General features: G+C 39.5%; 2 protein-coding genes across 4 annotated transcripts; one reads left to right on the forward strand and one right to left on the reverse strand.

The window, feature by feature from the left end:
• The first annotated feature begins 4,701 nt into the window (after window positions 1–4,701).
• On the forward strand, window positions 4,702–13,145 carry hunk (hormonally up-regulated Neu-associated kinase). The gene is made up of 9 exons (XM_056271510.1): window positions 4,702–4,989; window positions 7,094–7,386; window positions 7,639–7,694; window positions 8,079–8,214; window positions 8,311–8,438; window positions 9,748–9,874; window positions 9,963–10,131; window positions 10,225–10,378; window positions 11,246–13,145. The coding sequence occupies exons 1-9, from the start codon at window positions 4,750–4,752 to the stop codon at window positions 11,920–11,922; spliced, it is 1,980 nt and encodes a 659-aa protein (XP_056127485.1). The 5' UTR covers window positions 4,702–4,749; the 3' UTR covers window positions 11,923–13,145.
• On the reverse strand, window positions 5,877–23,809 carry mis18a (MIS18 kinetochore protein A). 3 transcript variants are annotated; one of them, XM_056271511.1, is made up of 5 exons: window positions 23,517–23,804; window positions 22,690–22,756; window positions 22,470–22,592; window positions 22,251–22,353; window positions 5,896–6,157 (listed from the first exon to the last, which is right to left on the reverse strand). In XM_056271511.1, the coding sequence occupies exons 1-5, from the start codon at window positions 23,722–23,724 to the stop codon at window positions 6,071–6,073; spliced, it is 588 nt and encodes a 195-aa protein (XP_056127486.1). In that variant the 5' UTR covers window positions 23,725–23,804; the 3' UTR covers window positions 5,896–6,070. The 3 variants fall into 3 exon arrangements, with proteins under 3 accessions (XP_056127488.1, XP_056127486.1, XP_056127487.1); XM_056271512.1 differs by lacking the exon at window positions 5,896–6,157 and adding an exon at window positions 20,919–21,496 and having other exon boundaries at window positions 23,517–23,802; XM_056271513.1 differs by lacking the exon at window positions 22,470–22,592 and having other exon boundaries at window positions 5,877–6,157; window positions 23,517–23,809.
• Window positions 23,810–23,888: the final 79 nt, after the last annotated feature.

A 23,888-nucleotide genomic window follows, 5' to 3' on the forward strand; every position in this document is an offset into this window, starting at 1 on the left:
AACATCTTGGTATTAGTTGCATTAAATACAAAATGGTTGTTGAGCAACTGTAGTTGTCATAAACTGTCAAGCATATTTTCTACACATTTCTATTAGAGTTTATTTTATTTTATTTTTTTTGTAAATGTTTCCTGAATTGATGAATTGCGAAGGTGAATTTTGAATTTCACTAATGAAGGGAAATGTAAAGGGCTACATCAACCAATGATCCACCAGTTCTCTAAAATAGCTCAGATGTGCATGTTATGAACCTTCATTTGGCAAGCATAGACAGAGCACAACACTGTTACAAATTCTGACCATGCAGAACAACAAGGAAACAAACAGGGTCAACAGCCGGGAAGAAGAAGAGGAGTGAGGATGCGTGGTGGAAGGGTAGGCAAGACAGTGGAAGAGGTAGAAGAAGCCAAGATTGTTGACATGATTTTGATGAAATAAGGTCCAATATTGTGGACCATGTTCTCATAATGTCTGAGGCAGGTTGAAAGGTACAGCCGATTGTTGGGAGAACAACTGTGTCCTTAATCATTCAAACGTTTATAGACAGAACAGTAAATAATCAGACAATGTTCACTATACTGCATACTTACTGCAATGCTAGTCCATGTGCATTTTACATTATACAGTAAATATACTTTATAGAGACATGTAGTAAACAAAAAAGTGTTAAACAACCGGTTTATATTTTATATTTTCCAAAGTAGTAAGCTTTGATGACAACTTGGCACACTCATGACATTCTCTCATCAGATTCACGAGGAGTTCTCACCTCCACCAGGCGTTCTGCTCACATTACCCCTCTGCTTCATGACCTTCACTGGCTACCCGTGGCATCACGTATCCACTTTAAGGTTTTGCTTCTAACGTTTAAGGCATTAAACAGTCTGTGGCTACATTCAAAACTCAGTTAAAAACATATCTATTTAACATGTATTTCGTTTAATCAATGTGACTGTACGTGTGCAATGTGACTGTAATGTTTGTGTAAGTGAGTGTGCGATTTGCCGGGGGGGGGGGGGGGGGGGGGGGGGTGCGTGGGATTTCCCCCTTTCTGGTCAAAGTATCCCTGCCTCTGCTTAATTATTTTTATCCCCGGTGGGGATAAATTTATCCCCCCCTCAAAGTGATCGTGCTACTACAATAGTGGCGAGATGGATCACAAAACTTATCACGGGTCCGTGGTTTGATTAAAGTCAATTTTATTTTAAAAATGCGCTCCTTCGGCTGGCTCTGGTATAGCGGCCGCAGCCTCTCTGTAATCACCTCTCTGCAGACTTGCGCAATGTCCCGCCCACGGCGCTATCTGATTGGTTACTCCTCACAAGTAATAGCCTATCAACACTTGCGAGAATGGGCAGTAGAGCTGTGTGTCGGAGGCGTTTAGCGCGGCGCGGTAGACGCGAACTGACACAGATGATGCATCTGTCTTTTCTATCATTTCACTGTAGCTCAGCATCGCGATGTAACGTTAACGTTGTTACTTTAACAGTTGTACAACTTTTCTACTGTGATGGTTTAACTTTGCAATCAATCCATGGTTCAGCAGACTGATAGAAGTAGCCTAGCCTAAACTAAGTAAAGCGCTGTAATGTGAACTGTCAGTGCGATAGAACAATAAAATTCGAAATGGACCACCCACTGGAAAGCTGCGGATTTTCCCACAGGAAAGCAGAAAAAGACTGTTTTCCTAGTATGATGAGGCCTACACTATAGTCTATTTATGTTTAAGTTGACACTACGTTGTGCCATTTAATTTTGCCATTCATAAATAAGTCTTTTGACATGTCAAGCCGAGTGGCACTATCCATGGTACTGGGAGGGGGATTTAATTCTTAGGCTACGTGTTTTTCGTTGTGCGTGATCACAGTTCATATTAAGCTATTAGAGTAAAACATATTGCGTTAGGCTACTTCATGAGTTAATAAGAAAAAAGATTTTACAATTCCTGCAAATGCAGTGATGAAATTCATGTTCTCATCATGATTTATTTTTATGAATAAAACTTTTTCAAAACATCCCCCCCTCTGTTGTTTTTTTCACAAATCGCACCCTGTGTATACATGTATCGTAAATTACAGTTTTCACTAACCTCCTTTCTGAAATGGGCTCCTGGAATGGTTTTCAATTCAAAGGTTGTTTGCTTTGTCAAGAGTTAACTTGTGTGTTGTCTTTTGCAGAGAAAGGGTGGGTACAGAGTCAATAGCCCTATTAGTGCTACTACAACTACTGTACAAATCCATATGACGGCCACAGAAACACTCAAGTTCAGCAAAGAGAAAAGACAGTCACAACTTTAGGAAATAAAGGTGAGAATGAGAAAGTAAAATACCCTGTTATTGGGGAACATGAGCTTTGAATGAGAGAGAGAGAGAGAGAGAGAGAGAGAGAGAGAGAGAGAGAGAGAGAGAGAGAGAGAGAGAGAGAGAGAGAGAGAGAGAGAGAGAGAGAGAGAGAGAGAGAGAGAGAGAGAGAGAGAGAGAGAGAGAGAGAGAGAGAGAGAGAGACTACTTGTCCTACGCAATATTACCAATAGAGAGCGCAATAGACCTACTCACCTTCATTTCTCTGTGCATCGCTCGTCTCATGACCGCATGGTAATGTAAACAAGCTGCCGGCTAGCTGGGGTGTGGTGACGCAATATTATTAAAAAGCCAGCCTTCTATTGTTGTGAAGATCCATTAATCATGTCAGGGTAGTCATCGCTAAAAGATTACACTTTGATGAACACCAAGGCATTCATTTACAAAATACCATGTGTGTAAGATACAGTATAAAGGAATTCTGGGTTTTTGGTGACATTGGTGGTCTTTCGATTATCATTTATAGAGCATGACTGGCCGCATTTATATTGCCTCCATTTAAAATACTTAAAGTGTTTAAATAGACATTACAGAAAACAAATTGAGTGAGGTAATGTAGAAATATTTAAGGGGAAACGAAAGAAACTGATAAAACAAAGGTAAACATACAACGGGGATGAATTTATGTAGCTAGCATAACATGTGCTAAATATAGAGTAAAATGTGTATATAATAATATAAGTGTGATTATATCTGATGATGTGAATTGCATAGCAAATTAGTTAAATAAAATAAAATCAATGCTCCACATCATATGAATGACATCACCGCATAAAACGTGTTTGTGTGCATTAGCATGTCCGTCTCATTTGAATGAATAATCAATAGATAATTTAGTCGCGACCAATAGGTCAGGCAAAAGCGATATACGTAAACCATCACTGGGGAAAGCTGATAGAAATCAAGAATCACTGCGAATCTGACCCCTCAGCAATAGAGCTCTGTAATTAAAAATGAATGGAAGTCAATGGAGACATATGACTAGTAAGAATTCATTTGTAGAGCTCTCTAATTGGAATTGTTACTAGTAAGAATTGAATTAGAGAGCTCTGCAATTGTAATTGTTACTAGTAATAACTGAATTAGAGAGCTCTCTAATTGTAATTGCTACTAGTAAGAATTGAATTGTAGAGCTCTCTAATTGAATTCCTACTAGTAAGAATTGCATTAAAGAGCTCTCTAATTGAATTAAAGAGCTCTGCAATTGCATTCTTACTAGTAAGAACTGAATTAGAGAGCTCTCTAAATCAGTTTTTACTAGTAATAATTGCATTAAAGAGCTCTCCTATATAGCAAGCCGTTTTAGCTTAAATTGTACCCAGCCTTACTTGTTGTAATTTCATTTTTACTAGTAAGAATTTAATTAGAGAACTTTACAATTCAATTCGTACTAGTAGCAATTACAATTAGAGAGCTCTCTAATTGAATTATTACTAGTAAAAATGTAATTACGACGAGTAAGGCTGGGTACAATTAAAGCTAAAACGGCTTGCCATACTCCTAATGTAATTCTTACTAGTAAAAACTGATTTAGAGAGCTCTCTAATTTAATTGTTACTAGTAAGAATGCAATTGCAGAGCTCTTTAATTCAATTAAAGAGCTCTGCAATTACATTCTTACTAGTAAGAATCGAATTAGAGAGCTCTCTAATCGCAATTGTTACTAGTAAGAATTGAATTAGAGAGCTCTCTAATTGTAATTGCTACTAGTACGAATTGAATTGTAAAGTTCTCTAATTAAATTTGTACTAGTAAAAATGAAATTACAACAAGTAAGGCTGGGTACAATTTAAGCTAAAACGGCTTGCCATACAGCAACATGCTCTTTGTTGTCTAGGTAAGCATGGGTGAGAGGCGGGGTTCATTTTACAACTCAGAAGACGGCGGAGCCTCTGGTCCCTGCGCGGGAGCTGATTGGATTAGATTTTAACCCAGTGACTGAGAAGAGATTTGCTAGCAAATAAGAAACGCCCCCACCCCGTGCCGGGAAACTAACTTCAAATAACAAATATATGAGAGACTCGGCAGCCAGACATTCACTTATTTCTCACTCAGATACAGAGAGTTGCTGGAATCTTTTTAGCTTTGTCATTCGGAACGGTCCGTATATAAATGAGACGGTTTGATAATTTGATTTAGATTAGGACCAATTGGCTTTATTCATTATTCCATGACGAATGCAATAGTTACGTAAAACTATTAGCCTAACGTTACAATCTTACAGTTTGCGGATTGACTGGCAGCTGAACCGAACAGGTGGCGCGTGTGTCAGGTTCCACTAAGCGTTTAGTATTAGGGACAGGGATTCAGATGTCTCATTCTCATAGAGCTCTTAGTAAGCAGTAGCAGTAGATTCAGAGGACACCGGGTTTGTTCAACAGGCGCAGGGATGCCCGATGCTGGAACAGACATGGGTACGGAGAGCGGGAGGATTTTCGGGATGAAAGCTAAGGCACCCGTAGCCACAGAAAACATCCATCCTTCGTCTCTAAACAACGGTCCTCCAGCTGACATCCTCCGAAACTTTTACCACACGAAAAGAGTTGGGAATTATCTGATCGGGAGGAAGCTGGGAGAGGGGTCGTTCGCCAAAGTGCGAGAGGGGCTTCATGCGACCACCGGCGAGAAGGTGAGAAGCTTTGAAGAATTGTTAGCTCACTTGCACCTAAATGACACTGAAAAAAATGTCATAATAATAGAAACATAATAAAGCATCCAGTCAATATAAATTGGTCGAAAAGCTGTTGAGAATCCAGCCAAGACCTGACTAGAATGATGTTGCATTTGTCTGAATATGAAAATGTAAAGTTAAAAAGAGAAATAACATCTGTCTAAATTGTTTTGGTCAAACCCCCCTCAGTGTCAATGGCAGTGGTTAGTCTATAGTATGGACCGAGAGTTGAATTCTCTGTTGTATTTGTTATTTAGGGATTTATTCTAAAACAAATGTTTTCCATCAATGTGAATATGAAGTTTAAAGCTGAATTTTATTTCAAAAGTACCCAGAAATCAGTTTGTGTTGGCTCCTTGGGGAAGAATAACAGAAACATCATCCCCTGATCATCAGGTTGAGTTGAGATGTTTCTCACTGGTCTCATGTTCCCCTTCATACAGATTAAATTGGGTAACAGAGGCAATCCTTTAGCCTGTTTGCATTCAGGTGTCTGTATTAATCTCAGATTACCCCAAAGAAAGTGTGCAGCCGTTCAGAATTAATGGAGAAATATATATATATATATTTATATATATATATATATATATATATATATATATATATATATATAACACATTCAGTATGTGTATTACTCAGTTAGACATGATATCTGGTTTCTAGGGTGAGTTTTATGACAATTTAATTATTGTTGGTTGACTGTGAATGTCACTTCCTTCATGAGTATGGTGTGTTTTTCTTTTTAACTGGCTGCTTTCTTCCTTTGTATAATGTTCTGGGTGAAGCTTCTATTTGCATATTTATATAAAAAAAAGTTTATTGACCTTCCAGTGAGTGACCTGAAATACCTTAGCATATCAGAGATTTGTTCAGTCCTCTTATGCTGTTGCTGTGGGAAAGGAGAAGAGGTCTGTCCGGGGCGATGATGCAAACGCTAGCAATCACAAAGAGAAGCAAGGCTGCCTCGTGCTCCTCTTGTCTCCTGCTTCGCTCTCGTTCTCTGACATCACCTAGAAAAACAGACAGGGTGGGGCGGGGCTCACGGTTGGTGGGCGATAGCACATGCTTCCCCCATGTCTGTTGTGAGCATACCTAACCCACTTTCACCCTCGCCGCCTTTGTCTGCCTGAGAGAAAAACAACATGTTAGTCTGAGACTCCGGGGGTCCCCCTGCCACCCCCCTTTAACCATCGACCACCAATCGACCTTATCAGCAATGCTGGCAAAACACGACGGTTAAGATCCAGTAATGTCGGATTAGCATTTTTGGGGATTGTTTAGAAATGGAACTTTCCCCCTTTTTCCTCAGTTCTTCCTTTAAAATGCTCCTCAGTTTGAGAAATTGGTCCAATTATCTGCTCAAATGGCCATGTTTGATCGGTTTGCTCAATATTCTATTTTTGTGCCTGATGATTTGTGGTGGCACAGCAAGTCACCCCTTGGCTTGAACCCTCATCGGGTCACGCTCTGGGGCTCTTTGATCAAGGGCGGAACCAATAGCACCAGGCTATTGTTACAGCACACAGAGGGACATTTTACCCAGGACAAAGAAATCTTGTTTGATAAAGAACAAAGACCCTCCCCTCCCACCTTAATTGAAAAAAAAAAAACCCATCAAAATCATTAACAAATGAGTTAATTCACTTACATATGCATGCTATGCTACATTACATTGCCCGTGAACGTGTTTTTGAGGCGGCAGAGTTTTTTTTAACGCAATGTTTATAGAGCATTAGTGGTTCACGGCATGTTGGTGACAAATGGGTGGCATTAACAGGCCATTTGGACATTCTTCATTCAACTGGGGGTGCTTTAACGGCTACAAATCGGTCATTTGTCCTTATCCCTCCCCCACCGAGTCCTCCACAGGAACTCGGGTCAAACATTCAACCCTGGAGACGTGAGGAGACAGACAAATGTGAAATAAGAGTCCCATCTGTCTTGGTCTGGCTCACCTCACCTGTTCAGGGCTGTTAGAATAATTCCATACATAAGGAGACCAATAAACAGTCCTGTTATGTTTTCTATCTTGACAAAATCTCCTTTTTATTTATCTTCACAGGTGGCAGTGAAAGTGATTGACAAGAGAAAGGCCAAAAAGGATTCGTATGTCACAAAGAACTTGCGGCGTGAAGGACAGATTCAGCAGATGATCCGACACCCACACATCACCCAACTGCTGGACATCCTGGAGACGGAGAACAGCTACTACCTCGTCATGGAGCTCTGCCCTGGTGGAAACCTCATGAACCACATTTATGAGAAGAAAAGGCTGGATGAAAGAGAAGCCCAGAAATACGTACGCCAGCTAGTCATGGCAGTGGAGCATCTGCACAGGGCAGGAGTTGTTCACAGGTGAGAAACAAAAAGTCACAGGGTGTGAGGTCATCGAAAAGGAAGCTTAAATGAGACTTTCCAAAGGAACAACAATTAGTGAATTAATTCTGAAAACTAAGAAACCATGTGTAGATACTCTGTAATGTATATAAGTCTATTTTAGAGCACAATGAGCAGTAAAATCAATTCAAAGACTATAGTGGCTTGTTTGTTTATAGTTTATAGACGGTTGATGAAAGTTGTTTGAATCGTTGTTTTTATTTTCAACAGAGACTTGAAGATTGAAAACCTCCTCCTTGATGAACAGGACAACATAAAACTGATCGGTAAGCAATGCATTGTATGAAATTTACATTATGCAATGTTTTCTCGTCACAGGCCTACTCAAAGAACGTCACAAAGTCACATTAAGTCCTAATGACCTAAAGTGATGTGACATGAAAGTGTTCATCTTTAGCATGTGGTGAAGACTAATTGAGTAATCAGAATCTCATTAAAACCGAACAACCTCTCACCTCTCTGTTAAACTGTTGGCAAACGCATGGCCTTTATTTAGCAGTTGTGTGTGACAGACAGGGTTAGTGTTGTTGGGAAGCCATATACACTTTTGCATCCCTCCTAGTGGGAAGGTATTTAAAGTCAATCCCTCTATGAGCCAGTACACATAAACATTGTCTTATACACAACCCTCTCTCTGTTTCCCCATACAGATTTTGGCCTCAGTAACTGTGCGGGAATTCTGGGATACTCTGATCCCTTCAGCACACAGTGTGGCAGCCCAGCATACGCCGCACCAGAGCTTCTCTCAAGGAAGAAATATGGGCCCAAAGTGGATGTCTGGTCAATGTGAGTTTGCTAAATGTGAAGCACCATGTTCCAAGCTCATATTGAGTACATTTTCTTTTTCTCTGGATTTGACTATATGTATGTTTTTAATTGTAGAGGGGTGAACATGTACGCCATGCTGACTGGTACCCTACCATTCACTGTGGAGCCATTTAGCCTGAAAGCTCTGCATCAGAGGATGGTGGACAAAGATATGAACCCTCTACCTCCATCGATCTCTTCAGGTATTGACAGAACTGCATATCTGAGATATTCAAAAATATATTAATGAGATATTTATGACCACAAAGATCACATCCAAACAGGAACAAGAAACTATTACATGCTGAAAATTAGCCTGTGTACTCCTACCAATTACGTTCTAATGTGTATCACGCTCTAAAAGTTGAGCATGAATGCTGTCTTTGAGAGAATGCACCGATTTGTTGTCCAGCATGGTGCTTTTGAATGCTTAATTGAAAAAAATAGAGATGGTCTGGTGTCCACTGGTATTTTAAATATCTCAGGAGATGAAAGAAAATCTTCATGAAACATCTAGTTTTCTGACTTGTCACGCTATTTTGTAAACCTGTATTCCATAGAAAAAACATTCCCGAGTGTCAACACCATTGCACGTGTAACCTTTTTATTTTTATGAAATCATTTTAAACTGTAGGTCATAATTTAGATACTTATAAGATTTTGTCATTATAATGAGGTTTACAACAGTGGTTGACCATTTACTTTGTGTAACCGTTGTGTAATTCTCCTTTAACTTTCTGTTTTTTTTATTTGACTATTACGCATGGTACATTTTAATGGCAACAAACACATACTCAAAAGAACACAGTCAAAATTCTCAGTGAAAAGCCGTCAGCTCATAAACACTGTTTACTGCAAATGTGCCAGACAAGGGGCGGCTTATTTTTCAACCACAGAAAAAAAAAAAAACGTTTTATTCTCAAGAAGAAATTATAGGATCTGCTTTATTCTGATTTTTAATACTGTCTGTAAACCTTCCAAAGATGTAAGATTTTTCCATAGTATGTAGTTAAGTAGTCATCTTACCATTGAATAGAATAGAATACATTACCATTGTATTTCACTGACCTAAATGATGCAAGCAGAATTCCAGATTAATTCTCTTGAAGAGATGATACTGTCAACCTTGTGGTTAATCACATTCTGTGGAATTTTCCATTGCGATTGCGTTACACTTACGTGCAACAACAGGTGATTCATTCACTACTAAATCTGTGGCAGGATATATTACTACAGGATGATGCACTGTTGAAATGAGATTAGCCTCATTTTGTAACACCGTAATTTAGCATCTCAAGGACGCCAGGTTGTGCGGTCATCCCTTGACTAATGCAAGATGTAGGAGAATCTTAATGGCCACAGCATTATATGTTTGCCCTAATAAATAATGATTTATTTGTCCTAATTAATAAATTAAACCTAGAGACTGACCGAGGATGTGCTTATAATTTTTTTTGTTTACTTAAAGTAACATGGCACAAAGTCCTCACTGGTTCCTGTCTGTGTTCACAGCTGCCGTCAATCTGCTGAAGAGACTGTTAGAGCCTGACCCCGACAAGAGACCCAACATCCACCAAGTGATGACCGACTCGTGGCTGCAGTTGGGCAACCCTCACACTGGAGTTCCTTACTTAAATAGGTTAGTCATCTAATATGCTTTTAGCTAAATTGCTTTTATTACACGTTTTATGTCATTGTGACCTAAAACATCTCTTTTTAACTCTCAGAATCCACATTGAGGAGATCAACCATACGGTTCTGCTCCACATGACTGAGAAAATGGGCTACAAACACAGTGAGGTGCTGAGTGCGGTGCTCACTAACAAAGCTTGCCACACGCTGGCTGTCTACTTCCTCCTCAACAACAAAATGAAGAGACTCTCAAAAGAGTACAGGGTAAGTTTGAGGAACCAACATCTACACGATTATCCTTCATAGAACCTTGTCAGATGTGTTTCCTGAGCGTTTAACATACTTTCTTTCTCACAGGAGAAACAGTACAACATGGAGAAAGAGAAAAAGAGCGAGCTGTTTCAGACCCAGTGGAGGAAGCACATTGAGAAGATCACGATTCCACCCAAGCAGACACCCGTCTATCTCGCTGTGAGCAAAGGCCCCACCAAGGAAAAAAAACAAAGAACTGGTAGGTGCCTAGACTATATACACCGTTAAACATAGACATGTATGAACCAACCATGTGGTTAAGACGTGATCTGGTACACAATTGATGCGTGACTTATATGTACGTGACAATAATTGACAGAATGAGAACAAATGGTACATATACAATGGTACAAATTAAACCGTTTTTTAATATAGCTCTTTGTTGAAGGCAGCTTTGGAATAAGCTCTGTTGCCTGAGGGATAATTCCAATTTTTTTACTTGGCAAATAGGTTGACAGTAAATCAAACAAATGTAAAACCTTCAGGGCTGTTCAAGATCACCAGAAAGATCAAGTTGAAGATTAAAGATGACTTCTTTGGGCACATATAACAAATGTTTAGAAAACCTGTTTCCCACACTCTCTCTTGCTGGTTTGCCAAGTCATGTGACTATATTGAAGTATTTCAAGCCTCAAAGATGCTTCAACTCCACAAACTCAGTATAACGTGTGGAACATCGTACAGTTGGTTGAAATTTTCACTTAGGGCGATAGTTCACCCAAAAGTGAAAATGTACTCCGCTACTCACCCTCACGTCACTCCAAATCTGTATGACTTGCTTATATTTTTTTCAAAATATTGAATATTGTTTGTCCATGCAATGAAAATCAATTTGGGTCCAAGGCTGTTTTGCCTGACTTTCATTGTATGAACAAAAACAGTGGAAACGTTCAACAACATCTTTCCTTAAAGCAGTTTAAAATGTAAATGTCCAGCACTAAATTCCAAAATACCTTCTCTAGGCCATCAGACTTTCTGCATGACAGTAATATAAAGATATTTGCTTGTACAAATAAAGACATGAGTTGGATCTGCTCTGAATCAAACTTTCTCCCATCAATTTCAGGTCTTCTGAAAGCTGTGACTGGAGGTTTTAAAGATGTTTACTCAGGACGTGGTGGTTGCATCACGTCCTCCTCTCTGGAGTACCTGGAGATCCACCCCCTGTTCCCGAACAACCCGCAGCCAGCCCATCCTACACCCGAGACCCAGCCGCCCCAGAAAGACAGCTCCAAAGAACCCTCAAAAGCTGTCAACATCCCTGTTCGCCCACCTTCCTCCCTCGGCGCTCATTCCTGGGCTTCCGCAAGCAAGGAACCAAGCAAAGAAGCTCCTCCATCACCATGGTACAAACTGACCAACGGAGCACTCTCTCCGCCTCGACATGTGTCTGCTTTTCAGCCCGATAGCTCATACTTGAAGAAGGCCACGATCCCCAGCCCACCTGTCCTCATCGTCAAACCTCAGCCCAAAAAAAAGCCTCCCACTTCAGACTGGTCTAGCTCCTCAGATTCAAGCGGTAGCCCTCCCAGCAGCGGGGCTAGCGAAGAACCCGACAGCCCTCAGCACCGCAGCAAGTTCCCTTCCATGGGTATCGGGCAGATTTTAAAGAAAAAGCTGCCGCCCTTCAGCTTCCAGCTGCCCCCGTTCAGGCCAGAGCCTGCGGTGGAAGTGGAGTCTCCAACTCCTTACCATATGCAAACTCTGCTCTGCGCCTCAGGGGCTCTCAAAACCCTGTGCTGAGGATGAGAACTTTTCGATTATATAAAATCAGATGTATGCAGTACCATATTCTCTCATCAACAATGCTTGCACTAACACGCAGAACAGATACATTGCTAACCCCACGGGGAGTTATTTGGGATGACATACACAGGTTGCAGAGAACATATAGAACACAAATAGATCTTGAGGTAACAAAGCCTCAGGACAGTAGACACTGAAAGCCAAGTTCACATGCAGCAGCACGTTCAACAGGCTTCTAGTCTAAGTGCCATGTAGCAGCTGAGCCACAACCTTTAACGCACAATTCTTCTGTGAAACAAAGCTGTCACTGCCCACAATAATGTGTGTACTAATATATGTTCATGTACAGTAACACAACAAAGACTGTTAATGAATGGTTGGAAGGTTTTTTTTATAGTGCGCTTATTTGAGCAAACAATATTAGTGATTTTTAAGCTCTTACTTTATTCAACCTCAAATTGTAATTGTACTCAGGTCAATGCTTCACTTTTTCAATAGCCTCACTTTTAAACCTGTAGTGAAATGTCAATATTTCATTGGAAGATAGCATTCCTAGTTTTTCTCCTGTAGGAGATTGCTGGCATTTTGTATAGCCTTAAATATCTTGCATTCCGCCTTTGGGCTGTAATGGAAGATTTTCAGAATTATTTTAACTCTTCGTTTATAAGATTCATTTAATCTGCAGAGCATCATGTGAAGTAATAAATTGTGCAATATTGTGTATATATTTAATGGCTGACCTGGTTATAACCAGGGTGGTGTTTTCTCTCCATTGAACGAAAGAGATTCAAATCTGCCTGTACATAGAACTCAAGTGTCTTTAATTCCATGCGTTTAAAAATTATTCATGCTGTCTTTTTCACATTTGATTTACAAAGCAGACCTCTTTCACAGTCTTCACGTGCACAGAAGACTTATGAGCTGTGAACAAATTTTCTGATCTCAACTACACTTTTGCATGCTCACCAGGATTTAAAAAAAAAAAAGTGATGTCAGTTTTTTGGTGACACGTCTTTGTACTTTTGTTATGGTGAAGATACATTTGAAGGTCTTTTGTAAGTTTTGTATTGATTTGCTTTTTTGCCAAGTTAAAAGAGATTTTTTAACACTGTAAAAAAGATTTTAAATATTTATATTTAAAGATTATTATTTGTGTTCTGAATTTTCTATTTTAATGCAGCATGTATTGTTTTTTGACACAAATAAATGCACAATACTTAAATTTCAGAGTTGTATATTTTTTGTTCACATAAAATGGCTAAATAAAAATAAAACTATCATTTTTGATGGTAGTTAAAAGAGTTTGTCACAGAAATTTACAGAGAAACAGGTGACCTGGTGTAACTCTATACACTTTTCCCATGAGAACCCGGCAATAACCATTAAATGAGTGACAGCTGAAAGACCCTGTGTCGAATAATCCAGTCAGCTGTAGCCTCACATGCACAAACACTTATATTATACACCCTCTTGTGTTTCTGTACAGGAGACCCAAAAAAAGGGGGGGGGGGGGTTGACCCACAGACACAAACACTCTAGCCCAGATAAGTCTGTGCAGCTAAGCTGATAAAAGCTTAAGGACAAAAGAGGCTGCAAAGTATATTAAAGCAAAACTCTTTGTTTACAAAGGACGACACTCACTGAAAATCCTTTGGCGAAAAGTGGTGAAAACAAGCTATGATTAAATAACATCTGATTCAGAGTAATTCACAACAACAACATGAGCGGAGGATAAATTGGCAGCGAGATATAGTGATGTAGAACAACATTTAAACCAAACGCCTGACTTCAAACGATCATCCGCTTTTACCTAAATGTTTTAGCTCTGTAACTGACTTAAGAACATCCAACCAGCCCTAACAAATAAATGCTGAGATAATTCCATGGAACATTGATGACATAAAATAGAATTACAAAGCTACATCAGTACATTCTATGGTGAATGATTACCACATTCATCATGTAGCATGGAATCAATGGTCCTTCAATGAATACCATTGTATTTCCCAGTAAAAGTCCAACAAAACATTATAGCTTTAATGTAACTTTTGTAAGATTTGACCAGATTACTACTTTTATGGCTTTGGTAGAGGAATATTCTGTGTTTTATACAAATTAAGCTCAATCGACAGAATTTTAACAAAATCATTATGACAAGTGCCTCAGAATATACCAATACAGAAATACAGAATATTTTACTGTATTAAGTAAGTTCTGATTGACCGATTCAGTGATATAAATGTAAACAGGAACACAAGTCAGGAAGCACTTGATGTCAGCAGAACAGAAATGAGTCTTCCATTAAGAACATGATGTCTGAGTTTAACACAAGAATAGAAGGGCTCCGCAAATGTAGAGTTAACCTGCTGACATCATAACCTGAGCTAAAGGAAGGATAAATAAATCCCGGATATCCTTTAGTGTCATCAATATTAAACAACCGGGGCATGTTAATACAGCATCGTCACAATTTAAAACGCTGGGTCCAGGGTGTGCAAATCCCTATTTACTGTTTGTTACATGGCAAAGACCATCATTAGACTCAAAGTCAAATAAAGGCCCTCTTGCTGTGCTTAGACCTCTCAATCTGTTTTGGCTTAGACTAATCCTGTTTTCCAATGTTTTGTTTTTTTATCAGCTGAGGAGCGTTTTCTTTGTCTGAAAAACAGACAATTAATACCATCCTCACAGACCCAGTATAAAAAGGGGAGACTTTTCAGGGTAGGTTTATTTCTGAAAAGTCCGTTTCTGTATAGATAGATACACATTAATGTTTTGAGGGAAATGTTGTCACACTGCAAGTACTAAGTTGTCACAATAAAATTACACTATTTTAAAATGTTCAGCTAAATTTATTTATAAAACATTTACAAAACTTTAAAACAGTGTAATATAAAAAATAAAAAAATGTAATAGGCCTGTATTCAGTATAATAATAACCTTATAAAACTCTGTTATGTGATAACTTGCACCAATCTGATATTCATGAAAATACCCTTGTCCAGAGAACAAGCTACCTTCAGAGGGGTTTTATGGTGTCCAGGTGTTTAATAAACAACGATTACAAAACAATTATATTTGAATTTTGGTTTAGATGACAGAAATCACCAAATTATTTTAATTTAATTTAAATGCGTTTTAAACTAGATGTACACATTTGGCCAATTAAAAACAAAAATCCATACAGCATTTCTAACAACCTCATTATGTTGTGTTACTTCAGGAAGTTCGAAAATGTCACAATTCTTTTCATCATAATTGCAAGGAATGTTGAGGCGAATACACGCAAATGAAAAGGCAGCTGTTTCATAGAACCTATACATGCAATTTACATATTAGCAAGAATGGACGGGCAAATCCCGTTTTGAGCTACACTACTATTGGAGGGTTTGTCTCTGCACTCCTTGTGTCGATTGCTTCATGGGGTTATTTGCAATGAAGTAACCTTCGCTTAATCAGACTGTCTACATTATTGATTACCACCCCACCAGTCCTCCAGGACAAAGGGTGTGTGTGTGTGCGTGTGTGTGTGTGTGCGTGTGTTTATGTCTGGACACTTAGATGAAGGTGGATGGGGTGGGTAAGATCATACTGAAAGTGCAGCGCATCAGCACTCCAGTTCAAGTGAGATGCACTCTGAGATTGCAGCCAGCATCCATTAATCAAAATGACAGCGGCTGGCGGAGCAGGTGGAAAAAAAATTTGGCTATGGGAGAAAAATACATGAATTAAAAATTCAGTACAGAAGGACACAGACAACAGCATGTACAGTTCAGTCATGTTTTGTTCGTGAACAAATCCGTGTTTTTAAATCTTTGAAATAATTCACATACATTCTGGTTCATATATTTTTCGTTTATTAATGTAATTTTGAGGCTTTCCTTTCGAAAATTCATTATACAACGAGTAAATGGCTTCCTAGAGCATGTTGTGAAGAATTTCATTGTTTTGATCGACTGAACGAGTTGTTGCTTTGAGATTCAATGCAGCACTTTGACATTTAATTTGTGAACGAGTGAGGCATTTCATTTTGAAGTTTGTTTTGTGAGATTTGTTGTCACGCATATTTTAATAAAAGACAATAAGACATGTTTAACCGTGAACGCTTGTTGTTTAACGAATCGATTGAGTGATGGAATCAATGGTTTGGAACACAGAAATACACTCGCCTGTCGTAACAAAAGGACACTGAAAAAAAACGGAAGAAAATGATGAGCAAATCTGATATATTTTAGGTACCTTTTATCTTAAAAGTGTTTGTTGAACGTATACAGAGCTACGGCCCGTTCACACAAGGACAATAAAGTTTTAATAATCATTCTAATTCTCTGAGAATAGGAAAGTCTACTGTATAACAAAGATACAGAGAAACAATATCGTTGGAATCCCTTCTTTCCAGCTGATTAGAGATAAAACATGGACAGACAGTCGATCAGAATCTGTCTGGCTTTAGGTCTTTCCCTGCCATTGACGGAACTTTCCATCATTATGAGACAACACTTCCCTGCCATTAACGTAATTTTTGAGACCGGTATAGCTGCAGGTCAGAGTGATAGGCTTGCTGAAATGAGGTGTGCCGAAAGGTGAATTGCTACAACAGAAATGTTGAGTTATGCATATAACTACTCTTCCCAGAAGGACAGAAACGAAGTACAACACATGATTATGGGAAGACATGGCTGAAAGGCCAATGACGACACATGACGATATGGGCGGGGTGCCTACAGCATATAAATGTAGTTGCATGCGTCATTCCCTTTGTTCAGTCCAGCTCTTCACCAAGCCGAGGTGTTGTACCTCGTTTCCCTCCTTATGGGAACAGTAATTATTTGCATTACTCAATGTTCCCATTCAGCCGGTTCATTCGGTACAACACATGACTATGGGACATATATTCACATCCCGCAAAGTTGCTGAACTAAATGCAAGGGACCAGCACCGCCACATACCCCTTTTCCTTTTTCATGGGGGCGACGGCCCCTGATTAAAAAACCCCTGCGGCGAGCACGAACTGACCTACCATCGCCGCAGTGACATCTAGTCTGTAAACTGGACAAACGTGCACGGTGATGCCCAACTGGCATCCGCATGAAAACCTTAAACCATGCCCATGATGTTTCCATGCCCCTCGTTGAGTGCGCACACACTCCTCCAGGCAGAACCAACTCCTTATGCTATACACATAGCTTTCTACAATCCAGTGGGAAAGACGTCGCTTGACAAAAAGCTGGTCAGATGAGTGCATAGCCTGCATCTGTTCAATGTACCTGTGTACAACTCGCACAGGGCACAAAGCAAGTCTCCTTTCTTACTCTGAGTCAGAGACTTTACAGGACAGGCAGCTCAAAGGAGACTGCACTCCCAACATGACTTTAGGCGTTTATGCCATGTTCGGAGCCCGCACTTCACTTCCAACCACCACCTCGGAGGAGCCGTGATCTGCCTGCTTGAAAAAAATATATCATCAGACCATTCCTCGCCCACATCCAGCGAGACAGAATCCTTCCCCCGACAGTCAAAGTTCTGCTTTCAGGGGCAGCCATGGGAACCTTGTCGTGAACACTACACTGACACTCCTCGGCCTCCACACGATCTTTCCAACTCTCCATGGCCCCCATAAACGGCGGGCCACATCCATAAATCGCCACATCCAGATGTGGCAATAAAACGGCGATCGCCACATCTGGATCAGCACCTAAAGACAGGAGCGGACTGTGCCTGGCCACTACCCCACTGAGCATGCGAGTGCGGATTGATAGAGCTGCCGGCAGTCAAGTCATCTTCATTTATATAGCGCTTTTAACAAAGGATTGTTGTTCCAAACCGGCTTTACAGTGATAATAGGAAATTAAAGTAACAGAGATTGTTTTGGTTTTATAGCAGCTGTAGAATAAAGTTATTTTCCAGCTAAAGTTTTGATTGATTCACTTCCGTTGCAACGATCATTAGTTTCTAACTTAGGGGCCGATAACACGACACCGTTTTAACAGAAAACTCTTTCAAGTTCTCTCTATGCAAACTTCAAAAACGCAAACACGTGAGAACGGCGATGGCGCGCACATGCGTATTAAGAGCCCACTCCACAGGTATGTGCGTTTGAATACATGTGCGCAGGCATGTAGTCCTTCCCTAAAAAACCAACCCTCAACTACTTGTCTGGCCTTCAAATTTATAATACAGAATTTTTATTGCTTCGGCAGTGCACACATGCCTCTGGGTTGGAGAAATCCAGCCTAACGTGGACAATTCCAAACACACTGGACAGTGCTCATGATGAGTATACCACAAACACCCAGAACAAGGTTCAGATATTTCTCATTAAAAAATGTATTAGCCATTTGTTAGCTGTGCTAAAAACTTGCTAAAAAGAGTCACTACCATGGGTTTTCTTGTGAATGTGGCATGTTTGGACATTTTGTTTGAGAAAAGCTCATCAGCCCTTCGTTAGCGAAGCTAAACTTGTGCTAAAACATTCTCTTTTCTGCCTTAGTTTACCACCGTGAGCTTTCCTTCTTGCGAAAATGTGGCGTGATGGTGTTCTAGCAGAAGAACAAAGGGAATGACGACTGCATTTATATGCTGTGGGCAGGTAACCCCACCCACGTCGGCATCATTGGCCTTTCAGGCGCAAGAGCGTCCCATAGTCATGTGCTGTACTGAGTGAACCGACTGAATGGGAACACAAAACCCTAGCCCACACCCTGACAGACAGCTTTCACGACCAATGATAAACACCTTTCGCCAAACCGTAACCTTTCATCATGCCCGTCAATCCTACCTGCACATACCCACACTTGGAATTTTTCGGCTTTCCGTGTGTTCACGGTTATACCGTAGGAGGGCTATTACGCAACTTCTGAAAGAATAGAGAATCTCAGGATCAAAACACAGGCAAAGGAGCAGAAACAAGCGATACAAGCATTGCTTATGCACCTTGTAGTCTTTAGGAGAAAAAACTTGATTTTCTTTGTTCAAAAAGTAGCTTTTTTAAAATTAAATGCACCCACATTCAAGTTGATTAAAAAAAATAATGCATGAAGCTAGAATCTCTTAAAGGTACAATAGGCGTATATCGATGACGCAAAGCATTAAGCGGAATTATGGATCTTGTCGTCAAGCTGATGGATCTTTTATGGATGAGTGAATACATTGATGTTTTTAACATGACTGGTATGAAGCAGGGCGCGATTGCTAATGAGAGACATATACCAGCGTCACACGCAATGCAAGTCCCGCGGATATAAAGGAATAAGGACATTTCATTCTACTGAACTACACGCAAGTGCTGAATTAATACTCACACAGGTCAGTTTATTAGACGAATTAAACTTGAGGTAAAGCAGCGCTGTTTCACTGGCTCTAACAGTTACCCTATCACACTAAACTGCATTTGAGTGTGTTGAATGTTGTTAGTTAGGTTGTTAGTTGGCTATATGAGACTAGCAGTAAGCTAGATCAACATTAGAATAACATACAGATCATATTCTAACATTTCATCATGTTGAACTAAATAACATTGATTAGTGTTATGTACATTTGCTCACCTGTCTAATAAAGTACATGCAATACTCGCGTCTCTGTCAAGTCGAAGTTAGTCCCGGACGTGGAGCTCTCGGCTTCTCGAAAGATGTTGATCTTCGTTTTAGTCCTCTTTTTGTCTCAGTCGCTTGCCATGGTCCATAATGTTTGAACAAAACAACAACAGCATGAGCGTCCTGCTAAGCATAACCCAGTTGTCCACGTCTGTCGCCATGGTTACTATGGCAGTACGAGCGGAAACCGAGGGTAACGCGGATATGACGCCATTGACTGGCGACTCCTCACCCCTGCTGACACGTCCCGTTTCCTTGGTTAAAATCGCAATTTTCTCAAGATTTACAAATAGCTGGAAACATTGGGGATATTGTAAGTAATCAACTAAACAAAATATATAACATTGGCCTAGTGGTTTTTGGATATTTTACTGCAAAAATCCTACATATTGTACCTTTTAGAAAATGAACCATGGTTTTACTGCAAAAAAAAAAAAACATACACACACACAAATAACATGGTTAGTTAAACCATGGTAACCACAAACTAACCATGGTTTTGCTACACTAACCACCATAGTTTAACCATGGCATTTGTAGTAAAACTGTGGTTATAAAAATGGTAATCCCCCCAAAAAACATGGTTACTACTTTTACTATAAAACCATGGTTAATTTCAGTAAGGGATAACAATTTGTGTGTGTATTGTTTAAAAGCAGAGACTCTGTTCTTTCTTCTGATATATTGCATGTTCAGATATTCATACACCAAAATGCGTGCTTAACATAATTAGGTACATGTTATCGTTCTTGAATTTGCACAGGCCTTTACTGAGTCTGAGATGAACCCCCATGAACTAGTACAGCTAGAAAGGATGTAGAATACATGTAGAGTGATGCTGTTTCCCTCTACTGGACACAAACAATAAAAATGATGCAATAATACAATGTGCTATAAGCTTGTTTTACCTCTGGTTCCTATTTTTAACACTACTGGGTAAACAGGTAGAACGGAGGAGGAGTTCGAAGACACAAGAATGAAGAAGTCTCTGCGGGCGCGGGAGATAGAGACAACGCCCCTGCGAACGATTGACGCTCAACGTCATCAGACTGACAGACCGCCTCGCAAGCTGGTTGGCTCTCCAGCAAATAAGGAAACGACGGATGCGATGGCAACAGGCTCTAGCGACAGCATGTGCGCTTTGTTTCCATAGCAGCATGCCCCTTAGATACAGCTCTCTGGTTGGTCCGAGGCGCGCGGGTTCTCTCTCAGCCGCTGTTGTTATGCTACCCCAGCATTCGGGATTGGGGGCGCGCGCCTTCAGGGGTCTCTTGCAGTCTTTTTTTCCCGCCTCTTGGTGGAGAGTGTTGCTAGGCACATTAGACAGGAACTGTAAACAAAAAAAATGGCTTGAGCCACCCTGCCCCCCTCCTCCCTCCATCCTCATGCACTATCCACTTGTTATTGAACCAGTTTTCCAGAGGGTTGGAGCAGGGATGTTTTGATGCAAAAGATGAAATATCAAAAACAAACAAGTGGAGGGAAAAACAACACCACGTGTGATGCTTTAACATTGTATTTATGGTGCAGTCTCACCCTGTGCATCACATGACAACAACACAAGGATCACTTCTGACAAAATATAAGATGGTGACAAACACATGCTTTCCATTAATAGTTTTTCTCTAACATCCAGTAGCCTACAGCAAAATTTAAAGAACAATAAAATGTTGTTGTTATATCTAATATATGCATGTATCTATATCCAAGGACATCATTTATAATGTGTTTTGTGACATTAATAAAAGGAAGGACACTACAGATGTGTGTGTCACTTGCAAACAACTGTATAGTAAATGCATAACAGTCAGACAAAATTATCTTACACTAAAGAGTCCAAAAACCTCATTCATGACAGACATGAGGGATTATTATCCTCAGTCATAAAACAACAGCCCACATCATTTTTCAGAACTGCACTGGAGGTTAGTTTCAATCTCCAGTAGGCGTTGTCCTATTATCACAGCTAGGGATTTTATCTGCAAGGTATATTAGAAAATGACATGGGCATAAGGACATGACTATATAAAAAATAAAACACATAATTGCCAGAACACAATGTACCAGTACATATCTGAAAAATTACTAAAACATATTTTCACACTATGCTGCAGACATTTCATCATCACCCACAGGAATCTTATTGTAAATCTTATCAGAGGTTTTCATTTGATTTCTTTGACAAACACATAGACATGGACAATTTAATTAAAACATTCAAATATCTCAAACAGACTGGCAGCACTCCCTTCTAGATCAAATTCTTTAACAGCTCCTAATATCTATTGTTTGCCGGACTCAGTGACCAAACAAAGAGCTCTGGTATCACCACAAGAGCGCCATCTGCTGTTTACTTCTGCGTTTTAAAACAGCAAAAAAAGAAGCAGATATTCTTATTCTTTTTCTACATATTTATATCTCTTCTTTGTACCCCCCATACTAAAGCACGTTATTATTAGAGATACATTAGTTTGAATTTATTTTATTTAAAAATATATATATTTTATCTAATGTTTTAAAAACAATTAATTTACCCCATACAGATTTATATGATTTGTTTTATTTTTTCTGTCATATTCTATACGCACTCAATATTGGCATTCATCTCTACATTTGTTGTGCAAAAGAAATTGCTTATTTTTAAACAGAGAGAGAGAGAGAGACAAGATTTACATCGGTTTTCATCATCCTCATAGATCAATAATTAAACGGTCTCTAAGTGAACTACTTTACCTCTGTCATCTGCTGCTCCACAGTGTTCTGGTACTCCAGGGTCACTGGTCTGTCTTGTCTGTCTAATTCTGGCATCTGCTGGCCTGGACTGCCCACTACATAGCTATAGAGAGAAACAAACATGTCCTCAATGAGAATGATGAGTTATGGTAAACATGCAAAAATCCAAAATGACCCAAGATAAACAGCACACAAGCTTGTGAACAATAGGCTACTTACCTTTCAATATTTTCAACGTTAAAGCAGAAAAGGGATCTCTTGAAATCAAGCTTTTTGGGGGTTGATATGTACATGATTCCTAATTCTGCACCACACCCATGGCAGGTGAGATTAACAACGAGGCTAAACATGAGAGACAATTTTACAGAGACATTGATTTCATGTTTTGGTGGTTAAAATCACATCTATGACATATACTGTATATAAACACATATCTCACCATCCAAGCTCCTTTTGGGTACCAGAAACAAAGGGCTCTTTCCCTATGACAATATTGTCAGTGATACCTGAAATTCAAGGTGCAAAAATCAAGACATTGCATGTACTAAAAACATTACTGTCACACTCCCTTCATGTGTAGCTTAGTCAGTTTTTTAGTACATGCCTATATGTATAATTACAATTTCAGCTAAGTAACTTTTGTTTTGTTGTTTATCCAAAATTGTTTTATGCTATTTTAACAAATGCATGCAAAAATGTATATTTAGATGTGATCATTATCAATGAAAAAAATAACATTAACCACCATTCAAAACTTTGAGGTCTCTGACATTGAGGTCTGCATTTATTTGATCAGAAATTAAGTAAAAAGGTAACTGTTAAAAATTATTACAATTTACATACAATAACTGTTTTGTACTTTTTAAAACATTTTAAAACGTATTTTATTCCGGTGATGGCACAGCTGAATTTTCAGCATCATTACTCCAGAAATCATTCTAATAAGCAGATTTGGTGCTCAAGTAACATTTCTTATTATTATCAATGTTGAAAACAGTTGTGTTGCTTAATTTGTAAAAAGTGATAAATTTTTTTCAGGATTCTATGGTGAACAGAATGTTCAAAAGAACTTTTTTTTTTTTGTAACATTTTCAAAACACATTTCATAAACACAAGTATTTACGGACATTTTTGTCAATTTAATGCGCCTCTGCTGCATAAAAGTTACCTCAAACTTATGAAAGGCACTGTATATCAACCCAAGACATAACAGGTTATAACCAGCAATTAACATACAACAGCAATAAAAACGTAATAATCTTTTACGTTTGAGCATGATTTGGTTCTGCTCGTCATCACTGCCTGCCCAGGACAAACTGTCGCCGATGGGCAGCTTGCATTTGCCGCACATAAACACTGCTGGACCGTCGATTTCGCCATCTTCCTCCACTCTGTTGCTGCTGTCAGCGGCACTCTCGCAAACAGAGTATGTTCTATAGCTACAATCGTCCGGAACTTTAATTTTCCCAGCCATATTATTTTCAACACTAGTAAAATGTTTTCAAACGTACGCGGGCAGCTGTACTTCTGCTGATTTGCAGTGAGCGCATATGAAAAGATAAGAGCATAGCGCCCTCTGCTGCAACGGAGTAGCAATTTCACTTCATTCTCAACGCGACGTTCGTACAATAGCAGCCA

This window comes from Rhinichthys klamathensis, unplaced genomic scaffold (assembly GCF_029890125.1).
Source record: "Rhinichthys klamathensis goyatoka isolate OS25496 unplaced genomic scaffold, OSU_Roscu_1.1 h1tg000321l_1, whole genome shotgun sequence".
Lineage (NCBI taxonomy): Eukaryota > Metazoa > Chordata > Actinopteri > Cypriniformes > Leuciscidae > Rhinichthys > Rhinichthys klamathensis.